Source organism: Peromyscus maniculatus, chromosome X (genome assembly GCF_049852395.1).
Source record: "Peromyscus maniculatus bairdii isolate BWxNUB_F1_BW_parent chromosome X, HU_Pman_BW_mat_3.1, whole genome shotgun sequence".
NCBI classification, from domain to species: domain Eukaryota; kingdom Metazoa; phylum Chordata; class Mammalia; order Rodentia; family Cricetidae; genus Peromyscus; species Peromyscus maniculatus.
The window spans coordinates 134,353,448-134,366,444 of record NC_134875.1 but is presented as its reverse complement, the minus strand read 5'-3'; the positions used below and the strand labels follow the sequence as shown (position 1 = coordinate 134,366,444).

General features: G+C 48.0%; 1 protein-coding gene across 5 annotated transcripts; it reads right to left on the bottom strand.

The window, feature by feature from the left end:
- Positions 1-1,960: 1,960 nt before the first annotated feature.
- Positions 1,961-11,358, bottom strand: Ftsj1 (FtsJ RNA 2'-O-methyltransferase 1). Of its 5 annotated transcripts, none has more exons than XM_042269718.2 (13): positions 11,226-11,358; positions 9,737-9,892; positions 9,534-9,603; positions 9,354-9,444; positions 8,190-8,268; positions 6,495-6,547; positions 6,341-6,394; positions 6,149-6,251; positions 5,963-6,046; positions 5,316-5,419; positions 5,033-5,230; positions 4,837-4,878; positions 1,961-2,661 (listed from the first exon to the last, which is right to left on the bottom strand). In XM_042269718.2, exons 2-13 carry the CDS (start codon positions 9,855-9,857, stop codon positions 2,575-2,577), a joined length of 1,086 nt encoding a protein of 361 aa, XP_042125652.1. In that variant the 5' UTR covers positions 9,858-9,892; positions 11,226-11,358; the 3' UTR covers positions 1,961-2,574. The 5 variants fall into 5 exon arrangements, with proteins under 5 accessions (XP_042125652.1, XP_076418991.1, XP_042125650.1 ...); XM_076562876.1 differs by having other exon boundaries at positions 5,316-5,413; XM_042269716.2 differs by having other exon boundaries at positions 11,105-11,336.
- Between the last annotated feature and the right edge of the window lie 1,639 nt (positions 11,359-12,997).

The window sequence follows — 12,997 nt, the reverse complement described above, 5'->3', positions numbered from 1 at the left end:
GACAGAGTTTCTCTGTGTAGCTTTGGAGCCTGTCCTAGATCTCACTCTGTAAACCAGGCTGGCCTCGAACTCACAGAGATCCGCCTGCCTCTGCCTCCCGAGTGCTGGGATTAAAGGTGTGCATCACCACCGCCTGGTGGCAACTCTTTTCTTTAAAGATTTATTTTATATTACACATCTGTGTGGTTTTTCTTTCTGTCTGCATACCACATGCAGTGCCTAGTACCTGTGGCGATCAGAAGAGAAGAACATCAAATCCTCTGAAACTGGAGTTATGGATGGTTTTCGGCCACCTTGTGGGTGTTGGAAACTGAACCCAGGTCAGCAATGAATGCTCTTAACAGCTGAGCCAGCTCTCCAGCCTCCATTCTTGGGCTACTTTTGGTGCTATTTGATTCTATTCAGGTATTTCTTGCTCCTATGGGCCCTCTCTGATGTCATGTCCCGCTACTTACTGGTCCTCTGGCTGACTCTATTCCAGCTCCATTCCTCCTCTTTCCTGGCTGCTCAGGGAATGGGCCAAGCACAGGCTTTCCCCTTTGTCGGGATGACTTGCTCCAGCCATGGCCCTCCTAAGATTCAGAGCCTGGCACAGGGGTACTCGTGATGTCTCTCAGCTCTCTTTCCTGGGCGCTGCTGAGTTTATGCTGTAATGGGTGTGGAGACACCTGCGATCCACCGATCCACCGCCTTTTGTGTGGACACGCCTGCCATGCATTCCTGCAGCCTGAGAGCCTGGGTTTCGGGCATTCCTGTGGTCACAGTTATTTGAATGAAGACTCATCGTGGATTAAATCACTGTGGTGGGAAGACCTCTAGACAGAGTGGGGTGCAGGCATTCCTGGAATCACACAGGGAGGTGTGGCTCTTCCTGCGGTCAGCCTAAAATGCAGCTGCACCTATAGCCGTGGGTTTGGAGACACAGGACTGAGCCACTGAAGATGGCACCACCCAGTGTAGGGAGCTCATGGCAAACCTGCCTGTTGGGCTGCAGAAATTCAGGACCGCAGGCAAGGAAGACTTCCTGACACTTCTTTAGAACACAGGTCTCCCTCCCATTACCCTCTTGTGGATCGTGCTGGGATACAGTTCAAGGACTTGTACATGTTAGCTAAGGGCAAAGGAAAGACTCTCAACCTGAAGCTTGGTCCAGTAAAATCAGGCCTGGTGAAACATGCCTTTGAGGGCAGTAATTAGGAGGTAGTTAGGAGGATCAGTATTTCAAGGTCATCCTTGGGTATACAGCAAGTTTGAGGCCAGCCTTGGCTACATGAGACCTTCTCCTTTTCTTTTTTTTTTTTTGAGACAGGGTTTCTCTGTGTAGCCTTGGCTGTCCTGGAACTCACTCTGTAGACCAGGCTGGCTTTGTGCTTACAGAGATCCGCCTGCTTCTGCCTCCTGAGTGCTGGGATTAAAGGCATGCACCACCACCGCCTGCATGAGATCCTTTTTCAAAAAATAAAAAACAACAAAAAAATTGTTTGAGAAATCCTTTGGAAACTTACTTATACCTGTGGACTCTTTCATAGATTTTTTTTTTTTGTCTTTGTTTTTTGAACCAGGGTCTCACTATGCACCCCAAGCTGGCCTCAAACTCACAACCCCCTCAGTCTTCCACATGCTGGGATTATAGGTGTGTACTACATTTGGCTTCAGATTTTCTTTTCTTTTTGAAATGGGGCCTAGCTATGTTGCCCAGGTTGACCTTGAACTTCTGGGCTTGAATGTCCGTATTTTGGGCACCTGAGTAGCTAGGACTACAGGTGTTGGTAGCAGGTCACCCAGCTAACAGAATTTCTTGTGTGTGTGGTAGTGGAGACAGAATGCAGGGCCTGTGCAAACAAGGCACACACTCTACCACTGAGCTACACGCTCAGCCCATCACAACAAGTGTTGGAAAGCACACCTGCATATGTCTACAAATGCATATGAATAGTGATGAAAGCCAATTACACGGAAATACAGTTATCACCGTCTATTTAATTGAAATAAAACTGGGATACAGCAGCCAGGCCTGTAATCTCAGCACTCAGGGGACAGATCTTGAGTTTGAGGGCAGTCTAGGCTATATAGGAAGATACTGTCTTAAAAATACCCGACCAACCAATCAGGAAAAATTGGGGTGCAGTAATAGATGGGATGTTTAATTATAGGATTGATTTATAAAATCTGCTATTATCCAAAGCAGCGAGAAATACGAGCAGTATTTCAGATGCCTGTAAACTGTACCATAAAAAGTAAGGGACTTGCACAGGTAAGGACTTTTACCGTTGATTGGTTGCCAATGTTCATTGACCGGGAATAAATAAAGCTGAACTTCAGCTAGAGTGAAGGTGTGACCCTTTCCTCCATCAAGTTGGTGGAGATGCCTGATGGTTATCCATGGTAAGAACCCCTGCTTTGCGGGGGGTGGGGGGGTGGGGGTGGGGGCAGGAAATCCTGAACCTATTCAGGACACCCCAGGAGAGGCTGAAAGAAGAGGCGTGTGTGTGCTCAGTCTCCAGAAATGCCTACTGCAGCTCCGCAGACTTCCTCGGTTTCTTTGTCGTCATGGAGTTGCTGCAGGTCCCCACTCTAGGCTGGCAAACTCCTCAAGCCAGCCTCTGGTTGTTCTGACGGGCAGCAGCTCTCAGTTGTATTACTTCGAGTGTTACTGCAAATCTTAACATAAAGGACAGTGCATCAAACAGTCTGTCAAGATTAACTACAAAGTGCTGTTTATTTCATTCTCCCTGCACTGAAGCTCCCACTGTGAACAGTCTCTGATTTGACAGGGGTGCTACAAACGGTCAAGAACTAATTTCTCTACAAAATATTTTTTTTTAGGGGACTGGACATGGTGGTGGCGCACGCCTTTAATCCCAGCACTGGGGAGGGAGAGGCAGGCGGAGCTCTGTGAGATCGAGGCCAGCCTGGTCTACAGAGCGAGTTCCAGGACAGCCTCCAAAGCTACAAAGAAACCCTGTCTCAAAAGTCAAAAAACAAAATCTGCATTTACTTATTGTGTGTATATGTGTGTGGAAGCACCATGGTGTGCTTAGGGAGGTAACAATGTGTGAGAGTCAATTCTTTTCTTCTATCCTGTGGGTTACAAGGGTTTACCTCTGCTTCTCAGGCTTAGCCATCTCACCAGCCCTAGAACTAATTTCTTTCTTTCTTTTTTTTTTAAGATTTATGTATTTATTATATATACAGCATGTATGCCTGCATGCCAGAAGAGGGCACCAGATCTCACTACAGATGGTTGTGAGCCACCATGTGGGTGCTGGGTATTGAACTTAAGACCTCTGGAAGAGCAGTCAGTGCTCTTAACCTCTGAGCCATCTCTCCTGGCCTAGAACTCATTTCTTAGACATGTAATTGGGGCCGAGTATGGTAGTGCACATCTTTAAACCCAGCAACCCAGGGTCTCATAGATGCCAGGCAAGCTCTATCACTGACCTGTACCCCAGCACTGTTTGGGTTTTTGTTGTTGTGGTTTTGTTTTGTTTGAGACAGGGTTTCCCTGTGTAGCCCTGGCTGTCTTCAACCTCGCTCTGTAGCCCAGGCTGGCCTTGAACTCACAGAGATCCACCTGCCTCTGCCTCCCGAGTGCTGGGATTAAATGTGTGCGCCACCACTGCCCGGTTTGGTGTTTTGTTTTGTGTATGTAAATGGCTTGCGTGCATGTTTGGTAAATATGGAGGCCAGAAGAAATATGGAGGCTATCAGATCCCCTGGAACTGGAGTTATAGCTGGTTGTTAGCTGCAATATGGGTGCTGGGTACTAAACCCTGGTCCTCTGAATGGGCAGCAAGTGCTCCTAACCACTGAGTCATCTCTCTAATCCCTGTGTTTCAATTTAAAAAATTTAGAGAAAAGAACAAACAAACAAACAAACAAAACAGCGGGGTGGCAGTGGCGAATGCCTTTAATCCCAGCACTCAGGAGGCAGAGCCAGGTGGATCTCTGTGAGATCTTCACAGATGGTAGGATTTACTGAGGTCTTCCTCAAATATGGAAGACCTCAGTAAATTTTGACTTTAAAGAAAATTTTGTTTTCCAGAGACAGGGTTTCTCTGTGTAGTTTTGGAGCCAGTCCTGGAACTCACTCAGTAGCCCAGGCTGGCCTGGAACTCACAGAGATCCGCCTCTGCCTCACAAGTGCTAGGACAAAAGGCATGTACCTCCACCGCCTGGCCTGCCTGGTTTTTGAGATTGAACTTTTGTGCTTTCTTTCTTTTTCTTTTCTTTTCGAGACAGGGTTTCTCTGTGTAGCTTTGCGCCTTTCCTGGAACTCACTTGGTAGTCCAGGCTGGCCTCGAACTTACAGAGATTCGCCTGCCTCTGCCTCCTGAGTGCTGGGATTAAAGGCGTGCGCCACTGCCACCCGGCTCCTTTGTGCTTTCTAAGCAGCACTCTACATGCTGAGCTACATCTCCAACCCACTGAAGGATTTTTAAAGAGAGGGTCTCATTATGTATCCTTGGCTGGCCTTGAACTGTTCAGACCAAGCTAGCTTCAAACTTGTAGAGACCTGCCTACTTCCTGTCCACCCCTCAAAGTGCTGGGATTAAAGGTGAGTGCCACCATGCCCAACTATTTTTATTATTTTTAATTGTGTATGTGTGTCCTGGGTATGTGCTTGGTGGCGAGATATGTCCAATCCCATGGAGGTGGAGTCACAGGCAGTTGTGAGCCGCCAGACATGGGTGCTGGGAATGAAACTTGGATCCTCTGCAAGAGCAGTGCCTACTCTTACTCTTAACTACTGAGCCAGCTTGCGGTCCCCATTCAGCTTTTTCTTAAAGGTGCCCTTTATTTGAACTTCAGGGGGAAAAAAAAAGGCAAATTTACCTTAACGTGTTTAGATGAACAATTCATTTCATTGTCTTCCACCTGCCGAAGAAAAAGAAAAGGGAGTCAGCTATTTGGTTCCATTTTCCCATTTGCCAGTGGCCTGACCTACTGATTCTTCTAGTTGTTGCAAGGCAGGACAGAAACATGCATATCGGGAAGGGGTTGTGGCAGGCTCAGAAGTGAATATCCATACCTTGGGGGCTAGCAGAGTAAGACAATGAGGAACAGTCAGAGGCTGGGGCAACTTGTCTATTCTGTTGATGGAGCAGTCTTGGGGGAAGACCTCCTTGGCCAGCTGTCCATTCTTCTTCAGCTTGCAGGCCTCCTGGTATGGGGGTGAGATGGGGGGCTGCGTGGGCGGGGTATATCTGTACTCGGAGCCATCTTCTAGCTGTGGGACACAAGAGGCAGGGAGGTGATGAGATGAGAATCCGAGACAGTCTCCCTGACCCATGTCCTGATGATCGGACACTCACATCCAGAGGGTAACTGCGATCCGAATCGTAGGCGCTGAGGTCCCCACAGGTCACAAAGGGCACAATAATACGGGTGGGACCCTCCAGCTGGTTGAAATCTAAGTCTTAAAAAGAGGCAGAGTGAAGACTCAGGGCAAGGCCAGTTATGACACAGGCTACAGGAACATTAAGCCCCCCGCCCCCACTGGTCCATCATCAACTAGCCCTCTAGTGCAGATCACCTTCATAGGGGCTTGTCTGAGCCCTTGGTCTGACTTTTCACTGTACTATGCCCACCCAGCATTTTATCAGGACCTTGTCTCATTCAAATGGGCTCTGCCTTTGCCCATCAAGGCCACAGACCTGGACAGGGAACATGTTTAACACAGGCGAGGTCTCCACCTGAGGGCAGTGACTGAGAGTTTTCCTAAGATAGACAGGTAGGATCTTTCCTGGGTGAATGCTTAGGAGTTTGCTGCCACAGAATTTCCACCAGGACCAAGAGCTACCACTGGAGGACTACCTGAACTGAAGCTCCCTTTAGTACAAAATATCTCTAAGCGGGTAGAACTGCCATCAGGGTGGGAGGCTGAGGGCCCTCAAGAGACATTAGGGGCATGTGGGTAGTGCATTTTCCCCAGGCATGGGCCACCAGCTCTGGCTCTCACCGTACGAGTGGTCCAGCAGGGGTCTGGTCAGGTCTGGAATGAAGCCCTCAGGAGGGTCATAACCCCGACAAACAGCAAAGGCCTCTGTGGGGAGAGTCGGAAGTGAGAGGTGACTCTCTGTCACCTCAACCTTATGTGAACACATGCCAGTCACCCCCTTGCCTATCAGGCCTCCAGGCCACTGACCAATGCTGGAGTTCCGGCTGCTCTTGGGCTTGGCACAGAGCACACTGGAGAAGAAGACCCGAAGCTGGCTGTAGAGAAGAGATACATCCCGGCCTCGGAATATCTGTCGGGTATGGGAGGCAAGATGGAGAGGTAAGGGCGCTTCCCTCCCAGGAACCTTTCTCAACACTCCCCAGGTCCCCCAAGGCTCACCTTGGCTACAAAGCAGCCCCCTAGCTTCAAGACATGCGTAGCAATGTTGAGAGCCTGTGGGAAGGACAGAGGGGTACAGGTACAGTGGAGGCTGAGGCAGAGGCCGCCAAGAGAGGCCTAAAGGGGAGCAGGGGCGGCCACCAGGTTTACTCACAGCTAGCAGAAGCTGGGCCTGCATGTACTCATCGACATCATGGAGGCCAGTGACTGTAGAGAGAGGAACAGCGTTAGGGGACCCTCTGATTTCATATATCTTCTTGTACCAGAGATTAGAAAACTACAGACATTTCTTTCAGACCTTCTTATTGCTAAGGTTCTGAAAACAGAGTACTGCCTTCCAACTGGATTTGACCTCTGACCCCTAGCACCTGGGAAGTCATTCCAATTCTGGAAACTACTTGTCCCACAAGCAGTACTAGCATTTCGACCTCTAGCCCAGATGGCTCCTCTGAGCTTTATTTAGATTGGCCTCATAGGCTCAACAAGTCCAAAGCCAATTTTCTACTATTCTTCCTCCTCTCCCAGCTCCTGTGATCCTTCCAGTTGTTCGTGTCAAAAACCTTAGTCCCTGTGACCAGCTCTGGCCCCCATCATTCTCACATGCCAGACGTTAGCAAATGCAGCCAGCTCTATTTTGCAAATGTGACTCTCCTCTCTCCTCGCCCGTCACTGGAATCCTTCACTCCTTGGCAGTACTGCAGTGTCCAGCGCCTCCTGGTATCCCTGCTTGCACCTCTGCCCCTCACTGCTCAAGCGGCCTGAGGGGTACATACAATCCCCATCCCAGCTAGGCAGGCTTCCTTGGTCCACAACCCTCAGGGTTTGCTCCAAGTTCTCAGTATGAAGAGCAAGACCGTAACTGATGGCCCATCAGCACGCGCCCTGTCAACTCCGCTGGCTGTCAAGTCAACGGAGCCTTTCTTGTCTACTTTATTTAAAATCCCAACAGGTAGTTTTTCCTTCCTTGGCCTGTTTCAGTGACTTCCCTATAGTACCTATTACCACTTTGAGTTTATTTAATTATCTGGATATTAAAAATTATAAATTACTATTAGTTTTATATATTTCTAAAACTTAACTTTTTTTAAACTTATGTGGATGTGTGTCTGTGTTTGTGTCTGTCACATGTGTGTGCCCATGGAGGCCAGGAGAGGGTGTCAGATCCCCTGGAGCTGACATTACAGGAAGTTGTGAGGCACCAGGCATGGATGGCTCACAAATGAAGTGGGGTCCCTGGAAGAGCAGCTTGCATTCTTAACCACTAAGCCAGCTCCCCACCTCCCTACTTTTAGTTTTTGAGACAGGGCCTCTCTAGTCCAGGCTGACCTTGAACTCTAGTGATCTTCCTGCCTCAGTCTGCTAAGAGCTGGAATTAGAGGCATTGAGGCGCCAGCTCAACTGTTTCTTTTCTATGCATTCCCACTAAAACATTGACTTCATAAGGCCAGAGGTCAGCCAGTGGAATTTATTTATGCGCACTTTCCCAACACAACACGTGCTTAGAAAATGATTTGAATGGACAGCTGGCTGAAAACAAAGAACACAGGATGGGACAGGCAGTCGTAAGAAAAGGCAGAAGGGTGCACAAAAAGCACAAAGCTGGAGGGCAGGAGGTATGCCTTCGAGGCGGGCAGAACACTTGCCTAGCATACGTGAGGGTCCCTCCATGTCCATCACCATGAAATAGTTAAAAAAAAGTTTGAAAGGCGGTGAGAAGAAAGCTGGAGAATGAGAGCAGGGAGCAGAGGTAGGGAGACGCTGACAGAAAGGAGGAAATGGTGAAAGCAGAGGGGAAGAGGGAGAAAAAAAACCGAGCCGGGAGACAGAGGTTACCCCACACCCCGTTTACCATCAGGAGCCCCGTCACACACTACTAGGTCGGCAGGGCAGCCCTCAAAGTGCTTGATGATCTCCTTGGCAGTGGAGAGCTATAGAGAAAGAGGGATGAGTGGTCTTGGTGCCCCTCTGCTGCCCTCACCCTCAAATCCCACCTGCCCACAGCCCTAGCCTCAAAGCCTCTGAGACGGCCATGTTCTTAGGCTTTGCCTGCCCAAGACCAGGTTCCATCTCTAGCGACCCATCCTCACCATTTTTTGGTGTCTCTGCAATACGATCTACTGGCTGTCTGCTGTTAATCTGTCTTTCTCAGTTTGTCTCTGATACAGGGATAGAACCCAATATGCTTTGCTCATGTTATACAAGTGTTCTAGTGCTAAGCTACCTCTCCAATCTCCCTCCTCTTTCTTTTCCTTTTCTTTCTTCTTTTTTGTTTTGGTTTTTCAAGACAGGGTTTCTCTGTGTAGCTTTGCGCCTTTCCTAGATCTTGCTTTGTAAACCAGGCTGGCCTCGAACTCACAGAGATCTGCCTGCCTCTGCCTCCCGAGTGCTGAGATTAAAGGTGTGCGCCACCACCTCCTGGCTCATTTTTCTTTTTAAAAAATGTATATAGGTGTTTTGCCTGTATGTATGTTAGTGCCCCACACATATGTCTGGTGCCGGGCAGGCCAGAAGATGGCATGACAATCTCTGGGACTGGAGTGACAGACAGTTGTGAGCCATTGTGTGGGTGCTGGGAATTGAACCTGGGTCCTTTGCAAGAGCAACCAGTGCTCTTGACTGCTGAACCATCCATCTCTTCAGCTCCTAAAGTATTTTAAAAACTGCATTTATTTATTCACTTATTGTGTGTGTAAAGTTTAGGTCCATGTGCAACTGTATGCACATGGAGGTCAGAGGACAACTTTCAGCATTGAACTTGGTCATCGGGTTTGTCGGCAAGCATCCTTACCTACTGAAGCCACCCTGCAGTCCTCTCTCTTTTTAATTCTGAGCTACAGTCTCATTATAGAACTCAGGCTAGCTTTGTGTTTATTACCCCTCAGCCTCAGCCTTCTAAATCCGAGGATTACATATTACTTCCACTGTTTGTATTGCCTTGTTTCTCTTCCAGTTCTCATAGCCCCCAAGTAGAGCCTTCTCCCAGGATAACCCCAATACTCTGTCATGCGCTCACCTGAGTGATGTCCCCCTGTATCTGTATCACGCCTGCGAGTGGAGCCATAGCCTGCAAGTCCACAGCCACCACCTGACCGGAACTCTGGCCCCTGTGGACAGCACAGTCCATGTCAGCACACTCTTTACACCCAGCCCTTCCTGCTTCCCCCCAGCTTCACCCTCCCAGACCTCCACTCACCCAACCTTCTGGCTCAGCACCTGGCTCCAGCTGCCTGGGGCCGCACACAGGTCAACTGCTCGTTTCACACCTGCGCATACACAGTGAAGACATACTTTGTCAGCTGCATGGACCTTTCTCACCTGAGGACCCTACTACAGTGAGCTCTGCAGAAAAGCGGCCTTCTCTTCACTCCCAGGTCACTTGGCCACCAAGTCAGGCACCTTGGAAGAGTTGGAATTCCTCATCCAGTTGAAGTAGCTTGAAGGCACTCCGGGCCCGCCAGCCATTCTCCTTGGCCAGGCGGTAGTAGACATCCCGTTTATCCTTTGAAGTCCGTCCCATCTCACTCTGCTGGTAGGCAGTGGGCTGACGCTGTCCTGTAGGAGTAAACAGGGTAGGTAACAGGATATCACCTACCTGTACAAGGTAAAGAAAACAAAGTCCACTTAACTGAGTTTATATGACCCATCTGACAGTTCATTCAACACATGGAGACTGAAGCCCTGGTAGGCTCCCATCACTGTGGGTACCACAGACTCCACAGTTCATGACCTACTACTGACCCTGCCCACCTCCTGCTCTCACTGACACTCTACACAAGTAACCTCTGTCTCTCTCAACTATTTTCTCTGCTCATTTCTTCTCTATTAATACCTGAGCATCTTCTAGTTATTTCCAGTAGCTCTAGATTCACAGAACCCTACTACCCCCCATTAATGCCATGCTTTTCACATCTAATACCTCGACACAACCTTATTCCATCTCCCACAGCCTAATCTCTCTCCACTCTGCAGTCCATCAATGCCTTAAAAGATCAGGCCTCCAGCCATTAATTACCACCACCTTAATCTCCAGTAATGCCTAGAGAATCATGACCTGTTAGGTCTCTATTATGCCCATTTATTAGCTCCATTAACTCAGCTCTCCAACCAACCCCTCAAAGATCACACTAGTTAGTGGCCCTCAGTATCCTTTTCATCAGTACACACATTACCCTGCATGCTCACACAGCTTCTGTTTCTTCTTTCTTCACTCCCCCCACGAGGCCTTTTATCACTCTGCCTACCCATCCCTGTTATTCTCTCCATAACCTCGCCATCATCGATTATTATGTAGACTGCTGACTATCCAGAACTCTCAGGAGTCACACTCTCATTAGTGATTCTTTCATTTGCTAACCAGTGAGTGCACTCTATCGGTCTCCATGAACAACTCAACTAAAATATCATCAGCCTTCATTAATTTTCTGGTGGACACAGTTGATGATACTTTAGTTGACGTGCTAATACCTTAAAGACTCAGCTTCTATGAACATCCCCAAGTCAATCTTCATGACCTCACTGACCATCACCCTATCAGGATCACCAGATATCCCTCAAGGTGGTCCAGCGGTTAGTAGAGCAGTTGTGTAGCTACATGTTGCATCCCCTCGAGTTCACACAGCATCCTAGTTTCCTGCTCTAGGTAAACTTCCCAGGGCTTGACTGAACTATACAGCTGCAACATCGAGAATGAACCCCCTCCATCCCAACAGGGTAGGCATGCCTACAGTCTTGGTCCTAGTTTGTCCTCGGTGCCCCAGGACCTACTTTAGCTCTTGGATAGGGTGAGAGGCTGGATCACCAGCTTCAAGAAGAGTGTGCAAACCGGTGAGAAAAGGTAGGACTTCAGCTGGTGTTCGGAGTTGACCCGAAGGCCTGTTGCGCATACCTAGAGGTTGTCGCAACGTGGCAAACTTTGCATTGTGAAACAGTTAAGCTCCACGGAGGTCCAGACCAGAGCAGAACGTATGACGTTAGTCTCGTCATCATTTGTCGACATATCCGGGCCACAGGAACTTCTATTCCCAGAATGCAACTCACATTGATTAGCCAATAATGTTGCAAGGCAACTGAACCCGCTCTTTGTTCTTTGTTTCAAGGCCAAGGTCGTATAGCCGCGCTCAGGAGGGCGAGGCAGCCAGATCGCGAGTTCTCGGCTTATCTGGCCTATATAGAGAGACCTTGGTATGGGAAACCCCCACCCCGCTCCACGCACTCGCACAAAAAAGCAAGATAAAGGAGGCCAAGATAACTTACTTAGCCGCCTCTTTTTATATCTTGGTGGTCATTGACTTATGTACTACATTTCCCAGAATTCAGCGATATGACCACGCCTATTCTCTTTAAGTCTGGCGGGAAGGGAAATTACGCAAGGTGGTGGCGCGTCACTAGGCGGCGCAGGAAAGCTTGTTGCGAAAGTACGCTAATGGAGAAGCTACCGCGTGCAATTTTGAATCCTACTTGTACTGGTCGATTGCAGTGCTTTCAATTTTGCCATCTGAGAACTTTAGGTTCCCCATCTGAAAAATGGAGATAATCACCGATGAAGATTCACGGTGTTTGAAAAAAATTTTTTTTCTTAAAAAAAAAAAAAAGATTCACAGTGTTAATTGGAGAGTTAGAATGATGTACATCATTTCCTCATTATACACTTCCCAGTTTTTTGGGAAACATTTTAACCCCCACGCACTACTAAGAAGCCTATCTATGAATGTGTAACACGGCACACTGGGTAAAGGCTCTTGCTGCCAAATCTGACCACCTGAGTTCCATTCACCGAACTCCCACCCCTACATGCACACTGTGACACGTGCCCCCTCCCCAAATAGAGAAATTAATTAATAAGTAAGTGTGAATAAACGTTTAAAGCATGCCGGGCGGTGCTGGCGCACGCTTTTAATCCAAGCACTCGGGAAGCAGAGCCAGGTGGATCTCTGTGGGTTCGAGACAGCCTGGTCTCCAAAGCGAGTTCCAGGAAAGGCGCAAAGCTACACAGAGAAACCCTGTCTCGAAAAACCAAAAAAAAAAAAAAAAAAAAAAAAAAAAGAAAGAAAGAAAAAAAAGTTAAAAGCATATGTGTATGTGCATATATTAGTGTGTGTTTGCTCATATGTCATGACCTAGTGCAAAAGATAAACAGTATTTTCCGTGCATTAGGCACTAAGTGCTGTCAGTGATATGCTGGTAAATGGTTAACTGGCTTTTGGCAGGGTAGGGAGTTGGGTCTGTTTGTAGCATTTATTAGTTTCCATGGTTTATGTATTATCCATCATCTGGTCAGATTTTAAGTCACCCATGTGTAGTCTGAGCACATTATGTATTAACTGGACCGTACAATGGGAGAAATGGCTTCAAAAGCATAGAAAATGAACGAAATGCAGTAAGATGATTAAGAAGTGATAAGTTTTAAATATCCATTACCTTTAAAAATCCAATCCACTTCATTGCTAAGTTCACAGTGTTATATTTTCTGTTCTCTCCCCGTCTCTTTCTTTCTCTCTCCTTGGTTTCAGTGTAGGTAAAGGTGGCCTCCAACTCATGAACCACTCCCCATCTTCCAAATGCTGAAGTTTGAGCTGCTCCCCCACCCCTCATACACTGTTCAGTATTTCATATTTTATTTCCTTAAGACAAGGTCTCATTATGTAGTGCTGGCTGTCC